Source organism: Penicillium waksmanii, assembly GCF_028829765.1.
Source record: "Penicillium waksmanii strain IBT 27052 chromosome Unknown utg000004l:1.0-5674109.0:1.0-5678898.0, whole genome shotgun sequence".
Lineage (NCBI taxonomy): Eukaryota > Fungi > Ascomycota > Eurotiomycetes > Eurotiales > Aspergillaceae > Penicillium > Penicillium waksmanii.
The window spans coordinates 5,324,621-5,352,244 of NW_026643251.1; the positions used below are offsets into that span (position 1 = coordinate 5,324,621).

At 52.0% G+C, this 27,624-nt stretch overlaps 11 protein-coding genes across 11 annotated transcripts; 9 read left to right on the forward strand and 2 right to left on the reverse strand.

Moving 5' to 3' along the window:
• Positions 1-7: 7 nt before the first annotated feature.
• On the forward strand, positions 8-2,566 carry N7481_004825 (Zn(II)2Cys6 transcription factor; the record flags this gene model as incomplete). The annotated part of the gene is made up of 4 exons (XM_057264044.1): positions 8-69; positions 124-150; positions 208-2,419; positions 2,480-2,566. 4 exons carry the CDS (start codon positions 8-10, stop codon positions 2,564-2,566), a joined length of 2,388 nt encoding a protein of 795 aa, XP_057125705.1.
• An 829-nt stretch (positions 2,567-3,395) lies between these two features.
• On the forward strand, positions 3,396-4,421 carry N7481_004826 (uncharacterized protein; the record flags this gene model as incomplete). Its single annotated transcript, XM_057264045.1, has 1 exon — positions 3,396-4,421. The coding sequence occupies one exon, from the start codon at positions 3,396-3,398 to the stop codon at positions 4,419-4,421; it is 1,026 nt and encodes a 341-aa protein (XP_057125706.1).
• A 1,334-nt stretch (positions 4,422-5,755) lies between these two features.
• N7481_004827 (allantoate permease family MFS transporter) lies at positions 5,756-7,621 on the forward strand (the record flags this gene model as incomplete). The annotated part of the gene is made up of 6 exons (XM_057264046.1): positions 5,756-5,902; positions 6,003-6,082; positions 6,154-6,334; positions 6,387-6,935; positions 6,994-7,261; positions 7,323-7,621. 6 exons carry the CDS (start codon positions 5,756-5,758, stop codon positions 7,619-7,621), a joined length of 1,524 nt encoding a protein of 507 aa, XP_057125707.1.
• Positions 7,622-7,807: 186 nt separating this feature from the next.
• On the reverse strand, positions 7,808-8,581 carry N7481_004828 (uncharacterized protein; the record flags this gene model as incomplete). The annotated part of the gene is made up of 1 exon (XM_057264047.1): positions 7,808-8,581. The coding sequence occupies one exon, from the start codon at positions 8,579-8,581 to the stop codon at positions 7,808-7,810; it is 774 nt and encodes a 257-aa protein (XP_057125708.1).
• A 1,177-nt stretch (positions 8,582-9,758) lies between these two features.
• Positions 9,759-10,759, forward strand: N7481_004829 (uncharacterized protein; the record flags this gene model as incomplete). Its single annotated transcript, XM_057264048.1, has 2 exons — positions 9,759-10,195; positions 10,366-10,759. The coding sequence occupies 2 exons, from the start codon at positions 9,759-9,761 to the stop codon at positions 10,757-10,759; spliced, it is 831 nt and encodes a 276-aa protein (XP_057125709.1).
• A 481-nt stretch (positions 10,760-11,240) lies between these two features.
• N7481_004830 (WD40 repeat domain-containing peptidylprolyl isomerase) lies at positions 11,241-13,258 on the reverse strand (the record flags this gene model as incomplete). The annotated part of the gene is made up of 3 exons (XM_057264049.1): positions 11,241-12,676; positions 12,731-13,108; positions 13,183-13,258. The coding sequence occupies 3 exons, from the start codon at positions 13,256-13,258 to the stop codon at positions 11,241-11,243; spliced, it is 1,890 nt and encodes a 629-aa protein (XP_057125710.1).
• A 240-nt stretch (positions 13,259-13,498) lies between these two features.
• Positions 13,499-15,332, forward strand: N7481_004831 (chaperonin-containing T-complex subunit CCT2; the record flags this gene model as incomplete). The annotated part of the gene is made up of 4 exons (XM_057264050.1): positions 13,499-13,501; positions 13,576-13,733; positions 13,826-15,200; positions 15,273-15,332. 4 exons carry the CDS (start codon positions 13,499-13,501, stop codon positions 15,330-15,332), a joined length of 1,596 nt encoding a protein of 531 aa, XP_057125711.1.
• Positions 15,333-16,895: 1,563 nt separating this feature from the next.
• Positions 16,896-18,410, forward strand: N7481_004832 (glycoside hydrolase family 76 protein; the record flags this gene model as incomplete). The annotated part of the gene is made up of 3 exons (XM_057264051.1): positions 16,896-16,986; positions 17,051-17,745; positions 17,823-18,410. The coding sequence occupies 3 exons, from the start codon at positions 16,896-16,898 to the stop codon at positions 18,408-18,410; spliced, it is 1,374 nt and encodes a 457-aa protein (XP_057125712.1).
• Positions 18,411-19,851: 1,441 nt separating this feature from the next.
• Positions 19,852-23,376, forward strand: ireA (bifunctional endoribonuclease/protein kinase IRE1; the record flags this gene model as incomplete). Its single annotated transcript, XM_057264052.1, has 3 exons — positions 19,852-22,762; positions 22,786-22,858; positions 22,917-23,376. 3 exons carry the CDS (start codon positions 19,852-19,854, stop codon positions 23,374-23,376), a joined length of 3,444 nt encoding a protein of 1,147 aa, XP_057125713.1.
• A 771-nt stretch (positions 23,377-24,147) lies between these two features.
• Positions 24,148-26,140, forward strand: N7481_004834 (uncharacterized protein; the record flags this gene model as incomplete). The annotated part of the gene is made up of 2 exons (XM_057264053.1): positions 24,148-24,449; positions 24,508-26,140. The coding sequence occupies 2 exons, from the start codon at positions 24,148-24,150 to the stop codon at positions 26,138-26,140; spliced, it is 1,935 nt and encodes a 644-aa protein (XP_057125714.1).
• A 34-nt stretch (positions 26,141-26,174) lies between these two features.
• Positions 26,175-27,331, forward strand: N7481_004835 (uncharacterized protein; the record flags this gene model as incomplete). The annotated part of the gene is made up of 2 exons (XM_057264054.1): positions 26,175-26,917; positions 26,974-27,331. The coding sequence occupies 2 exons, from the start codon at positions 26,175-26,177 to the stop codon at positions 27,329-27,331; spliced, it is 1,101 nt and encodes a 366-aa protein (XP_057125715.1).
• Positions 27,332-27,624: the final 293 nt, after the last annotated feature.

Genomic DNA, 27,624 nt, shown 5'->3' on the forward strand with positions numbered 1-27,624 from the left:
TCGGGCAATGCCTCGTCCAAGAAGACCTGGCGCGCCAGAGCCCAAGCGAAGAAGTCGCAAAGGATGCTGGTAAATGATGCATGTCTCTCAATTGTTGAACTTCCAGGCTAATGACTGTTTCAGGCCATGTAAAGCACGCAAAGTAAAATGGTAAGAACGCAGACATCCTGCAATACCAACACTTTGGCTGATTTTTGGTTCTCGCAGCGGGGAAGAGAAACCTATTTGCCTCAATTGCCAACGGCAGGGGGAGGCATGCGATTATAGCGTCCGCCTCAACTGGGGAGGTCGGACGAAAAGAGCCTCTGTGGACTCACCCAACTCCCAATCTAGCGGATATGGAGGGACATTGATCGGGTTTGATCCCATCCCAACGAGTGCCGCTAAGCCAATCCAACTCCCCACCCCAGGAAGCAATCCCCCATCATCGGATGGCTTCGTAAATTTTCGATCTGGGGACTTGGGCTCTCCCGGTGCAATCTCACCTGGCACAAATACCCACTTGGGTATATTTGACTCCCCAAAGCCGCAGTCCGGCTCCGAGGGAATCAATTCGCCATCTCAGGCAGAGGTACAATTTTCCTCGGCCTGGGCTGATCACTCCCCCATGGCGACTGCTGGATCTTCGGGTCCTATGTCAGGATATCCGTTTGGCCCTTCTTTCCATGGGTCATTTTCCGCAGCGGCAGATCAAGGGGTTGGGCTCCGGTCTCTCTCTGCTTTTGCATTCCATGCCAGCTCAGTATCTCAACCAGAGTCCTTCCTTCGTGACTCGGCTGATGAGACCAACCACCCATCCGATCATCATCAGAGCGGGAATCAGGCTAACCATGGATTGGGGTTCTCCATGAATGGCTTGGAGCACCAAGATAATCACCCCCGCGATATTTCCAGTCATGGCGATATCCTAGCCTTGCTCGGATCCCACGAGATGACAGGCGGATCCCATGCCATGGTCTCTCAAATGCATGGCCAAAAGGGACTCGATTCGATGAATGCTCCGCGTAGCGAATCATTGCATTCCTTCCATCAGCCAGACGAAGAACACGCCGTCAGGGAGTCATTCTTGGCGCAAAGCAAATGGCAAGCCTATCTGACCAGTGTAACCGACAACTACGGCATGGATTCTGGGCGCCCGGATCGTGACCTTGCCTTGAACAATGACCACGCAGCCATTGACATTAACTCAGCGCTGGACTCGATTGCCACAAAGAGTCGAAGTGGAGACAGTGCTTCCCCCAGTGTACCTTGGGCTTCGCCTGCCACACAAAATGCTGATTATGGCGGGTATTATGCGTCTCCAGTACCGATCAATATTCCGAGATACTTATCTCCGCTTCCACGAACGCTGCTGGATAACCCGATCAATCTCATGTATTTTCATCACTTCCTCAATCACACGTCGCGCATGCTGGTACCGCATGACTGTGAAAACAATCCTTTCTTGTCTGTTCTTCCCTCAATGGCCACTGGCGATCCAAATCTTCTGAATCTCCTGCTCGCATATTCTGCCAGCCATCGTGCACGGTATCTGGGGCAGCCTGAACCAGCAAACCGAATCGCACACTGGGTAAGTGAGGTGTTTCCGGCCCTGCGGGTTGCATTGGAGGCTTCTCCGGAAGATATCACAGACAGTCACCTGGCCACGGCAATTCTCTTATTGTCCTTGAAGATTGTTTCTCCTAGCACCTTCGAGGTGCCTATAACCTGGCAAAGCCATTTGAAGCTTGCGCGGGATCTGTTTCTTGCGCGCAGCGAACGTATCGCGCGACCGGGTAATAGAATTGGTGCTTTCTTTGCGCGCTGGCTGGGTTATCTCGACACGATGGGAGCACTATCATGTCGTCAGGCCGGGCCACCATTAATGCTGTATCATACTGTGTTAGCTGCTTGTCATGGCTCAGATTACCATGATGACTTTACCGTGGACTGCTTCACGGGATTCACCCCACGCACGGGAGCGTTTTTTATCCGGTTGGGTCGCCTTGTACAACAATGTGATAGTGAGCGATTCGATAAGCACGGGAATTTCCGACAAACATGGCATCCCTCGGCGGATATTGTTATGGAAGCCCAATCGGTTTTAGGGGACATTGAAGGTCTCAGCGAGCATGCCCATGCTGACCCAACCCACCACAAAGATGAGTGTGACGATATGATGGCCATTGAGGAGGCATTCCGGTGTGCGGGACTTCTCCATCTGCACAGACGTGTGCTTGGCTCGTCGCCCGATTCTTTCCCCGTGCAAGAAGCCCTCCGCAAGCTCATTGGGGCTTTGGAGCGTATGCCAGCCAACGCGCCGCCCGAGTTTTGCTCGTTGTTCCCGCTTTTCACTGCTGGTTGTGAGTCGCGAGACGCGGCGCAGCGAACAAAGCTGCTCAATCGATTTTTCGTGCTGGAAAAGTCTGGGTTAAAGCAGGTAAGCATCTCTCAAGTGTAAACTCTTCGATTTCAACAACACTAACGGGAATAATCTCAGATTCAACACGCCCGCCAATTGATGCAGCGCTGCTGGGATGACAAGCTTCCGTGGATTGCGCTAGCCGAAGGACAATTTCTCGGGTAATTGGATAGTTGGATAGTTGGATAGTTGGATATCGGCTTGGGATTACAACTGGCAATGCTGGATTCTGCCTCCAACCGTTATGAGTGTCAGAGTGCCTCAATGATGAATGACCGAATAGATGACATAGCGCAATAAACTCATCAACTCACGATGTTCCACCACGTGCTTCCATTCTTCTTCTTCGGCTCTAGGATAATCAGTTCTCAGTAGAGTGGGTTGGGTTGGGTTGGGGAAGAAGGAAACATGTTCTGTCGTGGTGGTAAACTAAGTCAAGGCAGAGAGCGTATGGTCGTCTCGGGACCTTCACCTCTTCCTCTTCTTCCTCTCATTCTTCCCCCTCAACTTCAACTTTCCTCCTTGACTTCCCTCAATCCCACCATACTTCCTTCATCGGAACTTGTTCCAATCTCTTCCTTCTCCAGGCTATACACTTTCACTCAAAAGACAAAAACGGAATTCATAATCCGGCAGAATGAATGACTTCAACCAGTCGGCAGGCACCTCTTACTTGGTGGATGAGTTGGTGGGCGCATTCCAGTATAGCTATTTGGTCCCAAGCAAGTGAGTTGTTCCACCTCAACATATCTCCTTTTCACATCTCTTTGGCCATGACTTGATTCTGACCGTTTGCTTCAGTGCTGTGAGAAACGACGTGGTCGAACATACAATGAGCCCAGTCGCTCACGTGGTAAGTCTCCATCTTTTGTTTGTTCTAGATTTCTCGTTAACTGTCCTATAGGGGTCTCCGACGCACTTCGACGATGATCACTTCGCCCCATTAAGTGAAACCGACCCTCACTTTGCAATCCCTCGCATCGATAAGGAAACTATGACCAGCCTTTCACCCTTGGATACCTCTGGAGAAACACGAGAGACCTCTCATGAGACCTCTCAGGAGCTGTCTCGGGACACCAACGCCTCCTCTCAGTCAGTGCCAGTCATTAGCCGTGACACCGACGTTCCCTATCGAGTTTCCACTCCGGTGGGCTGGCTCGGGAAGATCAGAGGTCTAGAAGCAAGTATGCACGCGGGTTCTGTCCCGAAGCCTATCTTTGGCACACAATTTGTGGTCCAAGTCCCTGCTGAGTCCGTTGGCGTTCCTATGCTTGAGGTAGAGCGCACCGGGCTTAGCACTGCTCCGCCTACATGGACAGCCTTGCCCCAGTGGAGCATGCATCGTTTATTCAAGGATGGCAAGGAGGCAAAGCTCGCCGAAAATTTCCAGTATAATTCAAACTTGACTGGAATCAAGCGGTCGCCTTTGTTCGTCGGACCAGGGCTCCGGTATATGCCAGGGGAACACGATAAGAATAGCAATATCTATCGCACTGTCGTGTTGGAGGGTTTGCCTCCATGGGTCACCATTCATGAAGTCTTGTCCCGTGTCGAAGGAGGCAAGATCGAATCCGTCGTTTTGGCTGATACCACGACTATCATGGGCGGATACCCAACAATGATGATCCGATTTGTTCTGCAAAGCGGAGCACAGGAATTCCTGCGTCGAACTCACGGCGCTCTCTTCCTTGGCTACTGGCCCACCCAAGTCCGTCAGGTCGGCACCCCGACCTACATCCTGAGTGAGGAAATGGACAAGCATATCAACCAATGGGGGCGTACTCGCTGCCTGAAGGTTCATTCCGAACATCTAGAACTGCGTGGGTATCTGCGTCAAGTTCTGTATGAGCCGGATTGGGCGGAGTGGATTGAATTCACGCAGGAGAATGTGCTGGCTGGAACCAGTATTCTCCATTTCACATCGATCAAGATGGCGATCGTCGCGTATGACATTCTGCGTTCGACCCAGCAATTTTCCCCTGCGGATCTTGAATTCTGCCATGACCCCTGCGCGGTCTAGGCCATTGCGATTGTCCCAGGAGTTGAGGAGATAGTCGACGGCGAGCGTTTTGATGGTAGGGGGATAGGCTATTAGACAAAAATGATTAAGCATGGAGTTGAGTTTGACCATTTGAGTGCGGAGACCGAATCATTTCAAGGGAACCGGGGGAGGTTAGCAGTAACAGGCAGAGATGGAGGATGGAGAAATACAGCTGGTTTTCCGCTTTTTGCAGCAGATCAAAGACGAAATTAGGCCATATGCCTACAAAATTGACGAGTTCACAATCCGCATTTCCATGAGAAACAGCATCAGTGTTTTTTTTGTGTTGTTTTCAGGAGAAGAGGCACGTCCCCGCGGCGTCTGGTTTGCCGACGGTTTCCCGACCTCGCTAGGATGGAAGATGCCGAGCTCCCCACACTCCGCGGGTGGGGTTAAGCTTAGGTTGATGAATCTATACCTTATGCTTATTCTTTAGATGAGAGAATACATATGTCATGTTTAGGTAGTAGTAAATTCCAATCCAGATTTGATCGGATCGAGAGTACCAGTAGTAATGAGTACGTGCATGGTCCCAGTCACCGGGTAGTATTGAACTGTCTTACAATATAAAACTTCCTCTCTAATGCAATCCATAAGTATGACTACTAATAATACTTAACGAAGTAGACGCTCATGATTGTTTCTAGATCAGAATCGAAGCCTGAGTTCGAACCTAAAAGTAACTCCCTCCTTTACTCCGTGGATACAAAGTATAAAGTACCTTCTCCGTCCACTCCACGTCGGGGCTGACTTGCCCTAATTTCCCCGCATACCCCAAACTTGAACCAACCCCCACATTTTACATCCAAACGCATTCTTGGCACTCAAACTCCTCTCTTGTCCTATTGCCTCCTCGACGACTTAACTAACCTACGCTTCCCAGTCCCTCCAATTATCCCTCTCCGCGCTCCGCTGGTCCGCTGCCCATTGTCCTACGCTCATCTCCCCGCCGATCGTACCCGTGTCTCTCGGCCGACTGCCGATCGCAGGGATGATCTTTGCTCCACCGAGATGTACGCAGCCAAAGCTAATGCAGCGCAAACCGCTGAATCCCAATGGTACAAACCCTGTCTGTTCAATAGCCCCTAACCTGCCAAATCCCCGATGCAACCCTGATTGGCTCAAGCTCAGAGAAACCCGGTAACAACGTGCCGATTTATAAGCTCGCTTGCCCTGCCCCCGCCCTTCTTATATTTCAGTCTGGGAGCTAGGTTGTGCCTTCTTCGTTTCCCTGCAGCTGCATCGGTGTAGTGCTAGTGACTTCATCTGTTGTGACTCTGTCCGTGCCTGTGCCTGTGCCTGTGCTGTTCGTCATGGCTACACTTCCCGAGAAAGAGAAGCCGCTTGACACTACCCGCCTATCTGATGCGGAGAAAGACCTCAAAGCTGACAGCAATGCAAGACTCGCTGGGTTCGAGGACCCGGATGCTGGCTTAAGTGAGGAGGAAAGGGCAAAAATCGTACGCACTCCCATCCCAACCATCGCATCCCTGTCTTGCCCGGTCTTGCTTCTGCATGTCGATCGCTGCAGGTACCCTAACTTTTCCTTTGCTTTTGCAGGACCGTAAGCTTCTCTGGACGCTTGATCTGCGTCTCGTGCCATGGTTGAGTCTATTGTACCTGGTCTCCTTCCTTGATCGGTAAGTTTATCTCGAAATTAATTCTCTACGCCCTCATACATACCTTGACCAAACAAACTGACTCGTCCCAGAACAAATATCGGAAATGCAAAGCTCGTCGGTCTAGAGGATGATCTCAAATTAACTGGCGCCCAATACAATGCCTGTCTTACCATCTTCTTCGTCTCATACTCCGTCTTCGAGCCATTGACCAATATCCTGCTCAAACGACTGCGCCCGAGTATCTTCATTCCTCTTATTATGATCGCCTGGGTGAGCTTATATATGCACACTTTTATATTGAACACTTGCTAACGCAGTCCAGGGCATCTGTATGACATGCATGGGCGTGGTGAAGAATTATTCCGGCCTCATGGCTGTCCGGTGGTTCCTTGGTCTCAGTGAGGCAGGCCTATTCCCTGGTGTGAGCTATTTCCTTTCATGCTGGTATAAGCGTTCTGAATTCGGCGTGCGGATGGCTATTTTCTTTTCTGCTGCTGCACTCGCCGGATCCTTTGGTGGGCTGTTAGCAGCGGCCATTGCGAAGATGGACACGATCGGTGGTCTGGCGGGGTGGTCGTGGATCTTTATTCTGGAGGGTCTGCTGACCATCCTTATTGGAATCGCTTCTTTCTGGCTTATCCATGACTTTCCGGATCAGGCAAAGTTCTTGTCGCCAGATGATCGGGCTCGGGTCTTGCGTCGTCTTGCGGCGGATCAGCAGTCTAGTGCTGAACATGAAGAGTTCAAGATGGACTATTTCTGGGCCAGTTTGAAGGACTGGAAGACATATACTGGTGCGATTATCTACATGGGGGCTGATGGGACGCTTTATGCGTTTTCCTTGTTTGTTCCGACTATTATTAGTGAATTGGTGAGTTTGGTCCCAGTCCTCTCGGCTTTAGTGCCAGCATCCGCTAACCCCTTCACAGGGCTACAGTTCCATCAAGGCACAGCTGCTTAGTGTACCTCCCTACGCAGCCGCTGCTGTGTTGACTGTGACAGTTGGCTTTATTGCGGATCGCACTAAGCAGCGTGGTATTTGCAATATGGCTGTCTCACTGCTGGGAATGGTGGGATTTGCTATTCTGTTAGGCTGTGAGGCTCCCGGTGCACGTTATGCTGGATGTTTCCTTGGGGCTATGGGTATCTATCCCGCCATCGCGAACACGATTTCGTGGACGAGCAACAATACAGAAGGTAAGTTTGGTTTTTGATTTGTTCTCTGCTATATTTCTGCAGTACACTAACCCAGTTGCAGGTGTTTACAAGCGTGGTGTCTCTCTGGGTTTCATCATCGGATGGGGTAATCTCAACGGCATCGTCTCCTCCAATATCTACCGTAACGAGGATAAACCGCGCTACTATCCGGGCCACGGCACTGTCCTCGCCTACCTGGTTCTATTTGAGTTCGGCGGATCGTTGCTGCAGTACATCCTGCTGAGGCGGGAGAATGCCAAGCGCCGGCGTGGCGAGCGCGACCACTGGGTCGAGGGACTCAATCAGAACCAGATCGAGTTGCTGGGTGATAAGCGGCCGGACTTTATATATACCATGTAGATTTGTGTCGATAGGTCAAGTCAAGTGGGATCAGGCCATGTCCGTTCTAAAAAATGATCGAATATTGGGCCTGTTGAGACCTTATGTTGAATTGATGAATGCAAATATGATATCGAATGTGACTGAGGCTGGGACGCTGGCATTTTTCATCATGTCGTAGCTAAATTAGACGTGTGGATTACGCGATCATTCCAACCGTTGGTAGCAATTGACAATATCCTGGTCTTTCTTTGGACCCTTGACGACGTGTCGACTTGCCCAGCTCAGGACCTCGCCTGTCTCGGGACGAATGCGAAAGGAGTAAGCTGTGCGGTACATATCATTGATGCAGAGATGGTTTCCTTGCGCCTCGAGGATGGTCGTTGCGTCAGATGCCTCAGTGGTCGGAGGGGTTGGGGGCTTGACGAACTCAGGGTTGGATTCGGCAGTAGATGGCGCTTGTTTTCCTCCAGGAAGAGTTGTCTCGTTGAAATCAAAGTTGTGGAAAAGGTAATCGGCCTCGTCAGGGCCCGGGGTGACCTTGACGAACCACACGCTGATCCGGCCGGACTCGTTTGTTCGCCAGATATATTTTTTCGTCCAGCGGAGTCCGACTACGGCTGCGGCGCCGCCGATGGAACTGGGGATCTCGCCTTCTTCGCTGTAGAGCCAGTCGCGGTCGGAGGGGAGGGCGGAGAAGGTGGCAGTGCCCCGCAATTCGCCATTGAAGTCGAGGGGGGTTGTCGCTGCGAAGGACACGGGTGAGGGTCCAGCGGGAATTGCCCAGGGACCCAAATAGGGTGGCGAGGATTTGGCGTGAGGGCATGGTGGTGCCCAGGTGCAGGTGGTGCAATGGTTTGGGTAAGGAGAGAGAAGGAGCGGGAGCGGAAGCGGAAGAGCGAGCAGTCCACTAGGCGGATGAGGAATTTTGACATTACTAGTCGTAGTACCTGTATACACATCGCAAACCTTGGAACTCATTAGACCATTTTAAATCAGTTGGTATTAGTAAGTACTACTAGTACTTGATTTTACCAGTAATCTCAAATAATACTCCAGGGCTACTAGTAGGCACATCAAAGGTGCCAGTGAGTGCGAATATATATACTCGTGCCAAGGTAATGTACCTCAGCATAATACTACCAGTGGATGATTCCGAGTCACCATTTACACTTGTGTCCCTACCTAGTAATTAGTACTAGCAAGGGTTAATAAATATATGCTCAGCAGATCTGATAATGCAGCACGAACCGAGCCATATATTACCGGTTTATACCAACTCCAGGGCTTCAAGTGTGAAAAAGGTACTAGTAGTACTAGCATTGAGTTTGGCCCTCACTTCATTCTAGCCACACCATGTGGGCGGACTCGTGGGCGAGAATCCTCGTGCGGGACCGATTCAAGGACTCGGACGCGATCCGAGCGCGGGAAACCTGGAAGTATAGAGATAGTGGAACATCTGAGTACTCTGTAGTTATTATAACTACTAACTTTAGTAGTTACTGCCAGTGTACTATACTGTGTAGCTCTGTGTATGGTATAGTGCATGGGCCAACAGTATACATTCCTGTATACAAATTGTCACACATTCCACAGGGATAGCGGGAATGAGAAATAGTAAATAAACCAAGCTCCAAGTCGATCAGGGCCAATCGGTAGGAATGACTTAGTACCATACTCTGGTAAGATTAACGGGCGATCGGCAGTGGGCCACTGGGACTGGGGCTGTTTGGGGTTGATGATACTCCGTAGTTATGTTATGGATGGTGTAGAAGTGAGTTATCATAGATACTTTGCAATAGCATCCTAAACAATAAATAACAAAATAATACACACTTCATAATACATAGTACTACTCCGTATATCACCTATACACTGTGTAGACATGATCTAAAAGGGACTAGTCGCAACTTGCAAGCGGAAGGCCCCCGAATGCGGCCAAAACAGGCAGGCACGACCCCCAAAATAGTCACGGCTCAGCCGGCCCTTTCACTTTTGCTGGTTTTATCTTACTTCTTACCTGCTTAAGGTTAAGGCACTTCTACTTCTTCCTTCTACATCTCTCTGCTATTCTCTACCTTCTGCTCTCCTTTTGATATGGCCGGCTCCCTTTCCACTTCCCACTAAATCCTGCATTGCAATCTCGCCCACCATCACCATGACCCTCCTCCGGGCCTGCCTGCTTTTCGCCTGCACCTCCACCCTATTCACCACCACTTTGGCCGCCTCGAAACCCATCCCCACGAGCGCCTCATCCACCTTCCCACAATGCGGTATCGACTGCAGTATCTTGACCTCCGCCCAGGATAGTTGTGTCGCTGGCACTGAATCCACCTGGACCTCCTGTTTTTGCGAGTCCTCTCTCCTCACCTCGCTGAAAACCTCCGGCGCTCTTTGCAGCAACTGCGACTCCTCCGACCAGACCACTCTCTCCAACTGGTACAACAGCTACTGCAAGTCCGGTGGCAGCACCAACACCAAGGATACCACCAGCACCAGCACCACAGCCACGGCCACCACCGGAACTTCCACCTCGACCGCGACCGCCGTGTCCAGCGGCTCCAAGAATGCCACCACTGAAGAAAACAAGTCTTGGTAAGACCCTGAGACCCCACTCACTATCCGAGAACACCCCCCCCCTTTCCCTCTTCACAGCACCGGGTATCGCATACATAGTGTCATTCCCTGAACCATCATTCAAACGATCGGTGTAAACTATCGTCCCGAAAAAGAAACCTATCATGCTAATCCGTCCCGATCTGCAGGTGGAGCACCCACTACCAATGGGTCGTCATGCTGATCGTCCTGGTCATCGGCTTCTCGGCCCTCGCCGTCTTAGGTGTTTGGCTTAAACGTCGCTACGAAGCGAGACATCCCGGTCTCTACGCCCCCAACGCCGCCAGCAGCAGCGGTGCCCTGCCCGTGAAACCTGGTTCGGGTAATGATTCTGGTGTGCTGAGCCCCCCGCCACCAGGTTGGGGGTCCCAACCACCGGTCTCCCAGGCCCAAGGTCCTGGTGTTGTTCCTGTGCAGTCGGGTTCACTGGCTAGTTCCTCGCGTACTGATATTGCGCCGAAGGGGGTTGTCCCGCCTTCCAGGTTGCAAAAGGGTGCGCCCACTGCGGCAGCAGATGTGGAGATTCGACAGCTCCAAAGGTGATTGATAATTGATGATCGGTTATTTATGGATTTGACCGCCCTTTTTTTCATTTTAAAGAACCCGCTTTTCAGGGAAAAAGCAGACGGAAAACAATACTTTGCTTATTTTATCACACCGTCATGCGTGATGTATTTGATATATCTGATCTTCGGTGCTGCCTTGGGACCCTCCTTTACGTGTGGCTTTCGTTCTACTTTACTTGCATTTCTCGGCGTTTGCGTGGCCATGGGGTTAAGGCACTGCACGATTTCCCTCCCCTTTTGATACTATTTAATGTTGACACCAGTCTATCTCGCTACGGATTACACCGTATACCATCCGTGGACTCGTCTTGCTAGGTTAGGAAGTGCATGGTACATATACTTTTACTACTCTTACTACAATTTTTGCGTGGCTCGTCCGACATGGAATGAATTTCAACGCTTTCATCTCGCATATATTTACTGTACATTGTAGATTTGATCCGTATCCCCTCCCCAAATCACGAGATGCTAATGCTAACAATCTTGATGTCGACCTCGGGCTTCTCCTTGAACGTCTTCGTATTTTCAATCTTATGCACCACGTCCAGACCCTGCACCGCCCGTCCAAAGACCGTATGCTTATTATCTAACCAGGGAGTTTTCTCGGTAGTGATGAAGAATTGACTGCCGTTGGTATTGGCTCCGGCATTGGCCATGGAAAGCGTATACGGCTTGTCGTGCTTCAAGCTAGAGAACTCATCGTTGAACTCGCCGCCCCAGATTGACTCGCCTCCAGTACCGTCGCCCTGCGGGTCACCACCCTGAATCATGAATTTGCGGATGATACGGTGGAAAATGGTGTTGTTGTAGTAACCCCGTCGAGCGTGCGTGACAAAGTTCTCCACGGTACGCGGGGCAGCGGACGGATATAAGCGTAGATGGATGTCGCCCATGGTGGTGTGTAGGATGGCGGCTGTTCCGCTCTCGCCGGCCTTGGGGGCATTTGATTCGTTTCCTCCATGTGTTTCGGTCGGCTTCTCGTTCTGCACGTCGCGCGATGACTTGGATATCTCCGTTTCATTGGTGAACATGTAGAACCGGACCTTGGCGAACCCGGTACTAATCAAGATCGGATCGCGCTCTTCAGCTTCTTGGAGTAGCGGGTTACTACTGGCTGCCATTGATACAGTCACTACACCCTTGCGTAGCGGCTGGCCTTGGTACAGGGCGAGGTTCAAGGCGCGGAAGGGGTCCTCTCGGCCGTAGACTCGTACCACTCGGTTGGTGTAGGTATTGATACACTTGATTCCGTATAGTGAGCCGTAAAGCAGGAAGTGTCCTGATTCGTCGAAGGAGACGTTGACCTTGTTCCGTGTCGCTTCTCCTTCCAATTCGCGCTCCACACCTAGTCTTCGTCCGAATTCTACCTCGTCTAATTGGTAGGGTGCTGTGTTGGCTTGTTGCATGTCTGTGATGGTTGCTATTGACTCGTCGTATGTGCGGTAGAGCTTGCCGGTTGCGAACTCGAATACTCGGACTTGGCGATCCGGGAACGAGACGGTTGCGAATTGCTCGCCTGAGGGGGAGATGGTGATTGCGGTGGGGACAGACTTGGCTTTCTTGAAGGCGAAAAGGTTGGTCGATGATTTCAGCTCAAACACATTGTCTGGCTTCTCGAATGATCCATCTCCTGCTCTCCAATACTCAACCATGCCCGACTCATCGGCGGAAACCACACAGTCGAATGCATTGTTGAAGGCGATGGATGCCACGGGTTTGCGGTGGATAGAGGTGACAGTGTGCAAGGGTTGCGGGTTCTCGCCACGGCCATCGAAAACTTGAATCGTGTTGCTGGACTCATCTGTCACTGTGAGGAGAGGCAGAGATGCACCTCGTCGATGCACCCAGCAGATACACCGTGGTACGAACTCCAGACTATACATTGCCAGAAGATCTGTTATAGTTAGCGCTGAGCAAAGAAGCATCCACATGGCTTATAGAAACCCACCAAAAGTAATCACATCAAAAATCTTGACCGTTTTGTCCGTCCCCGCCGTCGCAAAACTGCGGCCATCGGCGCTGACAGCCGTACTGCGAATCTCGCCTGGATGGGCACGGAACTCCTTCACAAACTCAATGCCATCCGCTATCTTTTTCCAAAACTTGACGACTCCGTCAATGGAGCTGGTGATTAAAAAATCGGTGAATGGAGTGACCGTCACGAAGGACAATTGCTCCTTGTGCATGAGCGATTTGGAGTACCGCGGCGAGGTGGGTAGCGCGGTCACATAGACCTTCTCAAAGGGTAGCTTTCTCCGCTTCTTCTTGGGTGCGACCTCAGAAGGCAGAGCTGGACCGAAGTCATCGTCGGAAGAGTCATCGTCGGCTATCATGAAGCTGATCAGTTGTCTGCGCAAAGCTGCGTCCTCGAGAGAGCTCTTCGGAGGTAGAATCACTCACCATTGTCGTTGTCCTCCACGGCGGAATGAGGTCGCTTCAGCGCCGCAGTCGCAGCGAGATCTTCAGAGTCCGGCATTTTCTTCACTTCGTAAGACACAAGCGTGGCGTCCACGGAGGGCAAACAGTTTCGAAGAATCAAGAAGTCAAGGGAAGCGCATCGCGGGCGGTGGCCTTGCGGGCAGAAGAAGCTCGGACCACCCGACTTTTCTCCTTTCCCTTCCAGTCCCCCCCCACTGTTGACGAGTTGCTATCATCTTTCAGCAGTCGACACATTTGATCGTTCCGGTCGATTGTTCGTTTCAAAGCTGAAATCAAAATGGTATGTACTGAATGACTTTGATTCTTCGAAGTGGCCCGGTGTTTCTCAGCTAACCAACTCTTTGCTTGTCATAGGCTTCCTTCGGCAATCCCACACAGATCTTTGCGGACGACGTAATTGAGGAGAAGGGCGAGAATGCTCGTCTTTCGGCCTTTGTTGGTGCCATCGCCGTCGGCGACTTGGTGAAGAGCACCCTCGGTCCCAAGGGAATGGACAAGATTCTGCAATCTGCGTACGTGGAGGGGTTCCCAATTTCTTATCGAGCTAGTGCGGGCGCGGGCATTTATACCACAGGTGTGCTAACTATCATCATGGGATATTTAGATCCACTGGTGAAATCCTCGTTACCAATGACGGTGCTACTATTTTGAAATCGATCGCTCTGGACAACGCCGCCGCGAAGGTCCTGGTCAACATTTCCAAGGTCCAGGACGACGAGGTCGGTGATGGTACAACATCCGTCACCGTGTTGGCCGCCGAGCTTCTGCGCGAGGCCGAGAAGCTGGTCAACTCTAAGATCCACCCCCAGACCATTATCGATGGTTACCGGATAGCCAGCAAGGCCGCCCTGGCCGCCCTCGAGACTGTGGCCGTCGACCGCAGCAGGGACCCCGAGGCCTTCCGCAAGGACCTGCACGCTATCGCCCGTACCACACTGAGCTCTAAGGTTCTCGCCCAAGACCGCGAACATTTTGCTCGTCTCGCCTGTGAGGCTGTCCTCCGCCTGAAGGGCTCCACCGACCTCAGCCACATCCAGATTATCAAGAAGGCCGGCGGCAAGCTGAACGACTCATACCTGGATGAGGGATTCATCATGGACAAGAAGATTGGTGTCAACCAGCCCAAGCGATTGGAGAACGCCAAGATCCTGGTGGCCAACACTGCCATGGACACGGATAAGGTCAAGATTTTCGGTGCTCGCGTCAAGGTCGACTCGACCGGTAAGCTGGCCGACCTGGAGAAGGCCGAGCGTGAGAAGATGCGCGCCAAGGTTGAGCAGATCAAGTCCCACGGCATCAACTGCTTCGTCAACCGTCAGCTGATCTACAACTGGCCCGAGCAGCTGTTCACCGAGGCTGGCATCATGTCTATTGAGCACGCCGACTTCGACGGCATTGAGCGTCTCGCTCTGGTAACTGGCGGTGAGATCGCCTCTACCTTCGAGCACCCTGACCAGGTGAAGCTGGGATCCTGTGACCTGATTGAGGAGGTCATTATTGGTGAGGACACCTTGATCAAGTTCTCCGGTGTGTCTGCCGGCCAGGCCTGCACCATTGTGCTGCGCGGTGCCACCGAGCAGCTGCTGGACGAGGCCGAGCGCTCGCTGCACGATGCTCTCGCCGTCCTGTCACAGACCGTGAAGGACCCGCGGGCTACCCTGGGCGGTGGCTGCGCGGAGATGGTGATGGCCAAGGCCGTCGAGCAGGCTGCGCAGAACACCACTGGTAAGAAGCAGCTGGCGGTGGACGCTTTCGCACACGCTCTGAAGCAGCTGCCCACCATTCTGGCTGATAATGCGGGTCTGGACTCCAGTGATCTGGTGACCCGCCTCCGCCAGGCCATCAACAACGGCATGACCAGCTCCGGACTGGATCTGTTGACGCCGGGTGGAGGTATTGCTGATATGCGCGAGTTGGGCGTTGTGGAGGCGTATAAGCTGAAGAAGGCGGTTGTTTCGTCGGCCTCGGAGGCTGCAGAGGTAAGTTCTCGCCCCGAAAACGGATCCATCCCACCATGATTCAGAAAGTAATGTACTAATTCAATGGTTTAGCTTCTTCTCCGAGTGGATAACATCATCCGGGCGGCGCCCCGCCGTCGTGAGCGGATGTGAAATGAATGATGAGATGTGATGCGATGTGTATCTTTCCCGGACCAAAATACCGTACATTAGATGAAGCCCTAATATGGCAATGAATAGTACCATGCTCATGGTTACACACCGATTGATCTACTAGTATGTAGTCGGATCGTCAACTTCACCTGCGCGTCGTAGCAAGATATAGATAAGGTTTGTCTATTTGCTAACCGGAGCCTGATTATGCTGTTTGCATGGAATATTTGGCTATAGAAATCCGGTGATTGGAATACACAGTAGAGTCAGTTGTCTCTGGGCACTTTTGTCTAATAGATAAACGGATGCTTCCACTAGTGTATCCCAATAGGGCTGGATTATTCTATGGCCCGTATTGTAGAGAGAGGCTAAGGTATCATTCATCATGAGTTTTGTTCAACGCCCTCTGCCTTTGCACTCGTCGTCTTTCCCTTCCTACCTTGTAAGCTTTCCAACTTGTTCTCTATGGAAATATACGCATCTTGTTCTCTTTGTCGCCAGATGCAACCTAACCTTTGCATGGGGAGAGCGCACTGCTGGACTATGTAAAAATGTTCGACTGTACCTGGTGTCATTGTATTGCCACCTGGAATAAGCATTGGGGCGTGGCATGGATCACACATCTCGATCAATACTATTGCTTTATTGTCTTATTGTCTTATTGTCTTGCCATAATGAGCCTAGTGGCTGATATCTAGATGCCTTGGTGCCTTATTAGTCAGCATATCTGAGTGGGGCTTGAACCCTGTGGACTTTTGGCGTCCAATTTCCCTTTGCTTGGACCCTTTGGACTGAGGCGCCACGCTTATTATTTCCTCCGGACATACATGTACGCGATGGGGGGTTGTCCTCCGTCCGTCCTCCAAAATTTATACACCAAGCTTTGGCTCCCCCCGGGGGCCTACTATTCCCTTAGGGACTTGCCAGATACTCGTAGCCCATGGAGCACCGATCTCCCGGCTCCCAGCGGATCAACGTGGGTCAATGAGTGGACTAGGGGACTCATTGTTGGTGCATCTCCCATCCTTAATTGACCTTAATGTCCCATACGGATACATAGCCTTGTCTTTCCCCTGGCGCGAGGGGGCTTCCCCCTAGTCCCGATCGCGCCAAGCTGTCTTATTTCTGCAGGCTGGGGCTTGTTCGTATTTTTGGAGCACGCCAAGGAATACTAGTGCCCCTGGTTGGTAGTGGAGGAAATGAAATGGTTCATTCGTAATCTGTAGCCCTTATAGATTCTAGAGATATGCTATACTATCAGAAGTGCTATACCACTAGTATCTGCTACAGTATACTACTACTACTATACTAGTATATACGAATGCTATACTGCTATACTTAGAATCAAAGGGCAACCGCCACCGGGCCCACCGGACCAGACCAGCAGCGGCACCTTCCCCAGTGACACCCCAAACCCAGTGACCCCCAGTCACACCCTGACAGCCACAACTTTTCCCTTTTTCCCCACTGTCAGCTTCTCTCCTCCCCGTTCCCTTTTACCACTTCTCACTCTCCTTCCCCTCACCTCACTTCTGATGCCCTCCACCTTCCACTCGTTTTGACATGATCCTCTCCAACTGGGTGGCCTCCCTCCTGGCCGGCTTCGTCGCCGTCCAGGCGGCTTTCGCCATCGACATCACCGTCAACGACCAGGGTCCGTTTTTCTCCTGCTTCCAAGCATTCCCGCCCCGCTGACCCCAAGGCTTGTCTCTGATTAGGTTCCCTATCCAAGGCCGCCAAGCAGGTCGCAACCGACATGATGGATTACTATAATGATCGCGATTCAAAGAATATCCCCGGAAAGTTCGATGGTACCTGGTGGGAAGGTGGTTCCATGTTTATGATCCTCATTCAATATTGGTTCTTGACCGGTGATGATCAGTTCAATGCTGCCGTGCAAGAAGGCATGTATTGGCAAAAGGGCGACGACGACTTCTTCCCTTCCAACTACAGCTCGTATCTCGGAAATGACGATCAGGTCTTTTGGGGTCTCGCCGCCATGACCGCCGCCGAATTGAATTTCCCGGAAGAGGACGGCCAGCCGTCATGGGTCTCTCTCGCGCAGGGTGTGTTCAATACCCAGGTCCCCCGCTGGGACACCAGTACCTGTAAGGGTGGTCTGCGCTGGCAGATCTGGCCCTACCAGGATGGATACCAGACCAAAAACGCCATCTCGAACGGTGGTCTCTTCCAACTGTCTGCTCGTCTTGCACTTTACACCCACAACCAGACCTATGCCCAATGGGCCGAACGCATCTGGGACTGGAGTGCCAGCACGCCACTCCTCAAGGAGAAAAACTGGAACATTGCCGATTCCACCACCCCCGCAACACAATGTACAGATCACGGTGACTGGCAATGGACCTATAACTATGCCACCTACATCAGCGGTGCCGCCTACATGCACAACTACGTATGATTTTCCCCCCGCATTCCATTCTCCATTCTTGAACCCACGCGCCGATCACTAACCACTCCACATGCACACAGACCAACGGAACTGAATCGAAGTGGAAGGAAGGAGTTGAGGGCTTGCTCGGCACCTCAGAGCAGTTCTACCCAACCAAAGGTTTTGGCAAGGACGATGGCTCGATCTTGGTGGAGATCACCTGTGAAGCAATCGAGAAATGCGACCGTAACCAGCGAACCTTCAAGGCCTACTTTGCCTCCTGGCTCGCCTGGCTGACTCTGATTGTCCCGGGTACATCTGATCAGATCATGCCGAAGCTCCAGACCTCCGCGGTGGCCGCCACCAAGACCTGTGTCAAGAATGGCCACCTCTGTGGTATCCAGTGGTACAAGCAGGCTTCGGATGGAACGGATGGCTTAGAGCAGCAGCTCGCGGTGCTAGGTGTTCTCAACGCTAACATGGTGCCATTGAAGAACGCGGCACCTTATTCATCAGACAACGGCGGTACTTCCAAGAGTAACCCGAATGCTGGTACCAACTCATCCAACACCAACACCCTCATCGAGAAACCGATCACGACTGGCGACCGAGCGGGTGCCGGAATCCTGACCGTCATCTTTGTGACTGGTTGGGTGGTGGCGATTACCTGGATGATTCGTGGTGGTTAGGAAGTGGTACTCAAAAGGCATCTACTCTTTCCCACGCTTTTCCCCCTTCTCGCGTTCTTTTGGCGACCCCGTGGGTGCCGTTTGTTCTTATAAATTCCCTTTTCCCCCCGATGGTTGTATCTGCTTTACTTTTGTCCTGTCTATTTCTTCCTTGTATTTATTTTGGACTTCCTTGCCGGGACTTTCCCCCTTTTTCAACCTTGACTCTGGCGTGGCGTGATGTGGCGTGTACCTGGGATGGTCGGCGTCTGGAACTCTGCCTCTTATGAATTTTCTCCGAACAATGGACTGGACCTCGATTGACGAGATTTATTTCGATTGAATCTGATTTACTTTGATAGAGAAATTGGCGGCGACTGTTAGCCTGTAGGGTCCCAGTAGACCGCGGTGTAATAGACCGCGGTGTAAAGAATGGTGGTATTAGAAGAGCCCATGAGTCATGTCGCTCCACTACGGGGTACGGGGTATCTAGGTGCTATCGGTGGTACGAGATAGTGATGCTTTATTTAAAGAACTTGACTTTCACTTTTTACTAGTTAACGTCCCTTCAAAACAAGAGATTAGGCCTTGGTGGTCTCGGGAGCACACACTTTCGGAGTTGCAGTTACGTAGGACAGACGGCTCCGAGTCGGGGATTATTGTGACGCTAGAAGCTGGGCACATTTCTATTGTATTATATTGAATATTATAAATATTAAATTAAATTGTACTGCATCCACCCAATGCGGTGAAACCCAATGTATTGGCATGAGATGGCCCGGTCCAGACGCAATTGGCCAATCTCATGTACGGAGTACGTTCAAATGGTTCATGTATTATCCCTACTCACATGCAAACAGGACTATGTGCTATGTGAATACGAATCACTTCCAGGTACTCCGTAAATACATTAGTGTTGTACTGGGTAGTACTTCAAAGGGCCAGCCAACCACCGTCAATATTGGCTGAAACGCACACGCAATTGCAAATCGAGGGGCGCAGGCAGTATACCGTACCGTCCCGTTATGGTACCGGGGGATTTCACTGGAGGTCAGTAATTGACGGGCAAACCCTGAATATTACACCCGTGTTACACACATAGTACACCTGTCGGACACTACCAGTACACACACAATAATCTGTCAGCCTTCTGCCTTCAGCCTTCTTCTCTCAAACGGCCCCCCCTTCTGCCTCCACCTCCTTTTTACCCTCCTTCATCGCTCCTTCGTTTATCTCGAGAGTCTTTCATTATCTCTGTTTACTTCCCGAATCCTCTTTGTCACTTTATCCTTCCGGGTGGGGGATGATCCGCTACCCAATCTTCGAGCTCGCTCCACATCCGTCTTTCCCACCGTCATATACACCCCAAATCACCGCAATCGACCCTTGAACCCTTCGGTCCTCACCTCATCAATCCCGCTATACTCCCTGCCAAGCTGTACACAGCTCTGAAGTTCCCACCATGCGTTGGCGGCTGCCGGGCGCCCGTTCGACCCTCCCCGCCAGCGTCGCCCTCCTCCTACTCCCAACTCTGGTCGCTCCGCAGCAGCAACCAGAGCTCCATGACTCGGCTTCAGCCTCTCGAGTCTCCGTGCCCTTAGCGGACGGGACAGACACAACACACCATGCGGCCACTATCGCCGCCCCTCCCATCGTCAAATCCAACGATGCGAGCGCCCTGGCAACTCTGGCTCTGGCGGGCTCTGGCCGCGCCGTTCGAGCCCCTCCTAGCCAGGCCAGCACATCTGCCGGCCTGGTTTCGCAGCTTAACGCGCGGTCCTTGCAGGACTGGGAGGTCGAGGACTTTGTCTTGATGGCGACCGTCGACGGAACCATTCACGCCCGAGACCGGAAGACCGGTTCTCCCCGCTGGGCCCTGGAGGTTCCCAGCAGCCCCTTGGTAGAAAGTATTTACCACCGGGCTAATCGATCCAGCTCCAGCTTCGACGAGACACACCCCGAGGAGGATTTCCTGTGGATCGTTGAGCCAAGCCAGGATGGTAGCTTATACATCTACAGCCCCGGAGAAAATGCCGGGTTACAGAAACTCGGCCTTACAGTTAAGCAACTAGTCGATGAAACGCCTTACTCCGGCTACGAACCTGCAGTGACGTATACCGCCCGCAAAGAAACCACCCTTTACACGATCGATGCTCGGACCGGTAGCATTCTCCGAGTGTTCAGCTCGCGGGGACCCTTCGCTACCAGACATGAGTGCCAGAAAGTCGATGGTCAGGATTTGGACTTGGACGACGAGGAGTGCGAGACAACCTCGGGAACTCTGGTACTGGGTCGTGTCGAATATGCGGTGGCCATTCAGAACACTGAAACCGGTGACCCGATTTGCACATTGAAGTACTCTGAATGGGCACCGAATAACCGCGATATCGACCTCCAGGGCCAGTACTTCCAAACCATGGACCAAAGCCATATTTACAGCATGTACGATGGTGTTGTCTTGGGATTTGACCACTCTCGCATGGATCGGCCTCGTTATACCCAGCGATTCTCCTCCCCTGTGGCTCGCGTCTTTGACGTTGTCCGCCAGCGGCCTGCCAATAAAGAAACCCAGGATGCATCGACGCCCTTGGTTCTGCTTTCGCAGCCACTTCAGCCTCCAGACCCAGACTACGCTTCTGACGATCGGGATCAGCGGGTCTTCATCGACTCCACCTCGACTGGGGGGTGGTTTGCCTTGTCTGAAGAGACATACCCTCTCGTGACGGGTCGTGCCCCGATGGCGCAGTGCTATAATAAAGATTTCTTTCGCAGAGGGCAGCCCCTGATGAGCCTTACCCAATCTCAACAGCGCGACGCACTCGCTGGTGTTCACTCGCTTAGCGGTCCGACAGTTGTCCCACCTGTTCCCCGGATCGCCAGCACCCCCGAAGCTTCCAACGATACCCCACGGGATGTTCTGCGATCCGAATTGGCCCTCCCTCCTGCCCTGCGACACAGTACAATTATTCGCAAGAGTTGGGACAATGCGTTGGACATTGTTGTGACAATGATCCTGCTGTTCATCGGCACCTTCATCTACTTGAATTCCCACCATATTCGTGACCTTGCCAAACAGAAGCTCGATTTGAAGAATATCATCAACTCCAATGACAAGTCGTTTTCCACTCCTGCCACACCAATTGTTGGTGCGACGCCTGACATCAAGCGAACATCGACTCCCCTTCGAGATGCCACCGCAGGATTAGTGCCTGAAGTCACAATCGACCATGTTGATGTGGATATGAGGAACAACTTCTCTGACAATGATGCCACCCCACGACCATCCCGGGATCAGAGCACACCGCCGGAATCTGGTCCTCGTGTGCAAATTCGCGAACCATCCCGTGGTCCCGATGAAGGGGATGACAAGCAAGAAAATGACAAGCCCAAGAAGAAGCGTTCGCGAGGCTCACGAGGTGGCAAGGCACATCGTCGCAAGGGTGCGAAACCTGGAAGTGAAAACGGAATGAGTGAGCAGAACAACCAATTGACGCCCAACGCGTCGATTCATTCAGACCACGGCGTTCCCCTTGCTCGCACCGTGTCAAGCGATGTTGTCGACATGACTGCTGACGGCGTAGTCCGCATTGGACGACTGGAAGTTTTCACCGATGTCGTGCTGGGCCATGGTAGCCATGGCACCGTTGTCTACCGGGGTGTCTTCGATGGTCGAAATGTCGCAATCAAGAGAATGCTCATGGAATTCTACGACATTGCCTCTCACGAAGTTGGATTGCTACAGGAGAGTGATGATCACCATAATGTCATTCGCTATTTCTGTCGTGAGCAAGCCGCAGGTTTTCTGTACATTGGCTTGGAACTATGCCCCGCTTCTCTCCAGGATATCATTGAACGCCCTTCTCAATTCCCCGAGTTGATCCAAAGCGGTCTCGATATGCCGGATATTCTCCGCCAAATCACACAGGGCGTGCGTTATCTTCACTCCCTCAAGATCGTGCACCGTGATCTCAAGCCCCAGAATATCCTAGTGGCTATGCCCCGTGGTCGAAAGGCGGCCTCGAAGACTGCTGCACGGGCTCTCCGCCTTCTCATCTCCGACTTCGGTCTATGCAAGAAGTTAGAAGACAACCAAAGTTCCTTCCGAGCGACCACTGCCCACGCCGCTGGTACCTCCGGCTGGCGTGCCCCGGAGCTCCTTGTGGACGATGACGCCGGCCCTCTGGTCCAAAACATTGAGTCGCAGCATACCGAAACGTCCGAGCCAGCTGTGGTTGACCCGCAGACCAACCGCCGCGCCACCCGGGCTATCGATATCTTCTCCCTGGGCTGTGTGTTCTACTACGTCCTTACTCGTGGTGGCCATCCGTTCGACAAGAACGGCAAGTTCATGCGCGAGGCAAATATCGTCAAGGGTACTTTGATCTCGAGGAACTAGATCGTCTTGGCGACTATGCCTTTGAAGCCAAGGATCTTATCAGTTCTATGTTGTCACTTGATCCACGTCACCGGTACGTTTCTCCCCAAATGATCCCGCATGCTGTATCTATTTTACTAACTATCAACCAGCCCGGACGCAAGCGGCGTTCTTACACATCCATTCTTCTGGCCACCATCTGACAGACTAAGCTTCCTTTGCGACGTCTCAGACCACTTCGAATTCGAGCCCCGCGAGCCTCCATCCGAAGCACTCCTCTGTCTCGAATCCGTAGCCCAAGAGGTCATCGGTCCGGAAATGGATTTCCTCAAAGTCCTACCCCGAGACTTCAAAGATAACCTCGGCAAGCAGCGCAAGTACACGGGCTCTCGGATGCTCGATCTACTCCGCGCGCTGCGGAATAAAAAGAATCATTACAATGATATGCCGGATCAATTGAAGATGCATATCGGTGGGTTGCCGGAGGGGTATTTGAATTTCTGGACCGTGAGGTTTCCCAGTTTGTTGATGTGTTGTCATTGGGTTGTTGTCGATCTTGGGTTGACGGATACCGATCGTTTCCATCGGTATTTCTCGTCGCCGGATGAGTAGTGAGTGGGCGGTTGACGTGATGATAGAACCTTTGTGGTATGGTACAGAGAAGTTTAGTTGGTTGTCATAGTTTTCCTATCTATTTAAATTCGTTGGTCATGGTCAATTACATGTTTCTGAGCTACCTTCTAATTAGTAATAGCATTCGGCACTTCTAATTATCCATCGATGTGAGCAGTAGTACTCAATAGCTACCTCTATGTCAAGGTTGGCCCACTGCCGGGAACATGTGGGCAGTGTTAGTGATGGATTGGGGGGGGAGGGGCGCTCGGGGGCGGCAGCCCAGGGCCTGGTGGAGGCCGCCCCCCAGGGCGAGGGCCCGAAGGACGCGTGGAACCAGCGTCGGATACCTTACGTCCCGAGGTCCCATTCACTGGGTACTAGTTACTAGTACAGTAACAGTATCTTTCCCCATTTATATTTCACATCCATTCTATGTCACACTACTGACTTGTTACTAACCATTTGATTCTCCAACAAATCGCCAACAATCCCCGTGGCAGCCTCTGGAGCTAATGTTTGTATATCTTCAAGTTGACTAGTGAAGGAGTGGTGCCTGAGGCCACAAGAACCACTGCGGCTCCGCGCAACTCCCCGTCACTTTTTTCTACCCTTCACCACCTTACCTCCGAGCCTGCCCCCAACCGCAATCCTGTTTGTATCACAAAATCTCTCAGAGGTGTTGCGGCTCTGAGAGATATTTGAGTTTACTTCCCCCAACCGCCACGCCAACTGCATCGCAATTCGCCCACCGCTCGGCCTTTCGCAAACATGGTTCTCCTGCGCTTGGAGGTGAGGGTATTCCCCAAGGAACCTGCGCCAACCCTCTCTCCTGAACGTGGCGGCCCAAATACGAGCGTCTTCTCTCGGTTAATCGGAAATGGAGTTGGCAACCGCAATAAAGAGCCGGAGCAGAATGTTGACCGGACTGACAGCTACGAGCTGGGCGAAGCGAACCCGGCCAAGCAATACGCCTCGTTCCTTTTGCTGCTCAGAAACTCTGATGATCTCACATTAGCGGATCTTGCTCGCAGAATTTGTGATGAGTGGACGACCTTCCGATCCGATCAAGAGTGAGCTCTGACCCAGCACCCTACTGAATAGCATAACATTTTGCTAATCCGATCACAGACCTCTAGAAATCAAGAAACTACTCGACGACGCAAATCCTACCGTTGACCTCAGCTTATCCATGACGGTTGCAGATGTCTTTCTCGATGTCGGCAAAGCATTCTCCGACGGCCACGACCAGCGAGCGATTGTCCGCGTGATACAAAAGCCCGCCAGACACGCGCCCCAGCGCTTTTCCTCGGTTGTTCAGGACTGGGACGGTGCGGTGAATAAGGGCTTTAACCATAATAACTCACGCGTGGGAAACCAATTCAGCCCAATTGCGGAAGAAGGATATGCTCCCGCTTCGGCGCAGAAGTCCCCAGCTGGACAGCGACCTCACGATGCGCCCCTCCCTTCTATCGAAATTCAGTCTAAATACCACCGAGACCAGGCGATTCCTGGCACTCCACCAATTCGGAGCTCGGGCAGTGAGGAACTTGGCGATTCGCCAAGTCCTGAGCAAGGCCGCAGGTCTAAGAAGCGCAAACCCAGCCTGGAGGAGAATGGACCAGTCAAGCAGCGCCGAGTTGGGGAAGACCGGCTGGAGGCTACGGAGGCCAGCGCCACCAGTCCCCAGAGGAAGCGAGTTAATGTGCCTACCTTCGCGAGTCCGCATCGGAGGGCTAGCCTGTCTGAGCGGCCAGCTGCAAACAACAGTATTGGGCTAGGTGTTACCAAGAGTCCGTTATTCAAGAAGCCTGCGAAACCCGATACTCCCTCCAGTCAAAACCCTGGGCCCATGTCTACTCCGAGCAATGCCCCGACTCCGTCCGGAAGCATGGTTCCACCCTCTGCAATGCGCAAGTCATCTCCAGCAAGCATCCAATCGGAGAAGAGACGATCTATTTCCTTCAACAAACAACCGATCCTTAATTCTCAGTCTACCCCGCAAGCCAGCTCCTCGAAGGCCAAGACGCCTCGAACGAAGACTCCAAAGCCCGCTGATAAAAATTCAGCCTCTGGTTCAAAGGAATCCTCGAATTTCCCGCCCAGTAGCAATACGTCAACCCCTATGACCCAGGAGGAGCGAGAACAGGAGGAGCGAGAAAAGCAGTTTGCTCGCATCCAAAAGGAGGTGATGGAAAAGATAAGCCTCAAGAAGAAACTAAAGGATCCAACCACTAAACCTAAGGTCTTGTCGATTGTGCAGGAAATGCTCGATATATTCGCACAAGTTGATGATAGGAAGAATCGTGGCGAGGACCAATCTACGCGTCCTATCAACAGACTAAAGAGGAAGCTTTCTCCTCTCAGGAAGAGACTCATTGCTGCCGAGGCTGAACCAACTACAGACGCACGGGAGACAGAGACATCAGAGTTTCAAGAAGAAGAGCCTGAAACCGAGGCCGAACCTGATGCTAGAGTTACCCGCTCCATGACTTTCACCCCTACCGCCCCAACTAATTCAAGCCAAGCACCAACCTGGTCGTTCAATAACGTCGCATCTTCTTCTACGCAAAAGCCAGTGACCCGTCGAGAATCTCAAAGCCCGCGACGCAGAGGTTCAAGGTCTTCGGCAACCGGTTCCCAGACATCCCCGCCCAAGCAGTCACCCACCATTCGCCCGAGCCGGTCTCCTTCCGTTGTGCTGTATAAATCGCCTGAGACGAGAATCTCAGTCTGGATCTGTCAACAACAAGGCTCCCATTAAGCCACAGCCCCGTGTTCAAAATACCGATACCGACATGGAGATGAAAGATATGGACGAGAACGATGAGGTCGCGACTGAGGTGGCTACCCAGGAGACTGCCCAGGAAGCTACTATGGGCGCTACTCCGGAACAAACCGAGGAGGTGACTGAAAATGTGAACGATGAAGCGACTGAGGAAGCAAGCGATGAGTCCAACAACGAAGCTGAGCACCCGGTAATCGACGATGCCAACCCAGTAGAAGAACAGGCCGACGAAAGTGATTCAGATGAAGTTGCTGAAACTGATCCGACTGGGGACACGGAAATGACCGATGACCGAGAAGAATCTCCCGAGGTTGTTACAAATGGACTCATTGATGATGCGGCCATGGAAGATGAGGAGGAGGATGAAGAAGAAGAAGACGAAGAAGAAGACGAAGAAGACGAAGAAGAAGAAGAAGAAGAAGAAGAAGAAGAAGACTCCAAGGATGGGGATATGGATGGCTTTATCGATGATGGGCCTGAGGAGTCAGAAGATGAAGAAGTATACGAAGATGCCAAAGATCATGAAGAATCTGGCGAAGATGTTGCGAATGGAACCGTTGATGCTCAGCCAGGGGAGTCGGATGAAAGCAACGATCAGCTTGCGGCTCAACTCAATGAGAACAACGAATCTGGAGAGGAGAGCACAGAATTGCCAAAGGGAAATTTGGAGGTGACCTCGAACGGGAAAGCTGATTCTGAAGATGAATCTTCGAAGAGTGACGAATCCGAGTCCGAATCCGAGTCCGAGTTAGAGTAAGTTTACAATCACTGATCTTTGAGGCAGCTAGCCCTAACTAATTATTGTCTAGGTTGCCTTCACTGCGCAGGTCTAACAGAAAACAACCGAATACTCCCAAGCCGGCTGCCCCAGGATTCCAATCTACTCAGCAGCTGGCCTCCTCGCAGCCGAAATCAGCCCCTAAGACTACCCTCAAGAGTCTCTTGCAAGCTGCCAAGCAAGAGTCAACGCGCCAGCAAAAGCCATCTCAAGCCCCAGCCATCGCAGCCAAGCCCAGGACTTCTTCGCCTTCGAAGCCCAAATCCAGCGTGTGGGAAGTACCATCCTCAGACGACGAGAGCAATGATAGCGACGACAGCGAACAGGGTGATATCCTCCCCAATGGTGATTCCCGCAAGCCGCGAAAGCCTTACTCACTACGGGGTTAGGTGGATTTTGTCCCTTTATGTGACGTGATTGAATCGAAGCAAAGCAAAGCAAAGCAGGTAAAAGTGCCACATGGCCTTTGCTGTGCGGCGGTCTCATTTGTTTTTCAGCGATGCTATTTGTACTTGATATCCCCCATTCTGATTTCCGACTACGGTCCATTGTTTGATAGAACGGACAGTCGTGGCCTGTGTCTTGTACCATACCATGTCACTTGCATCTCCCTTTCCTTTTTTTCCTTGTTTTGCCCCGGTGTGCTACATCGAATGGTCGCATGGGTGGATTGTTGTACTGC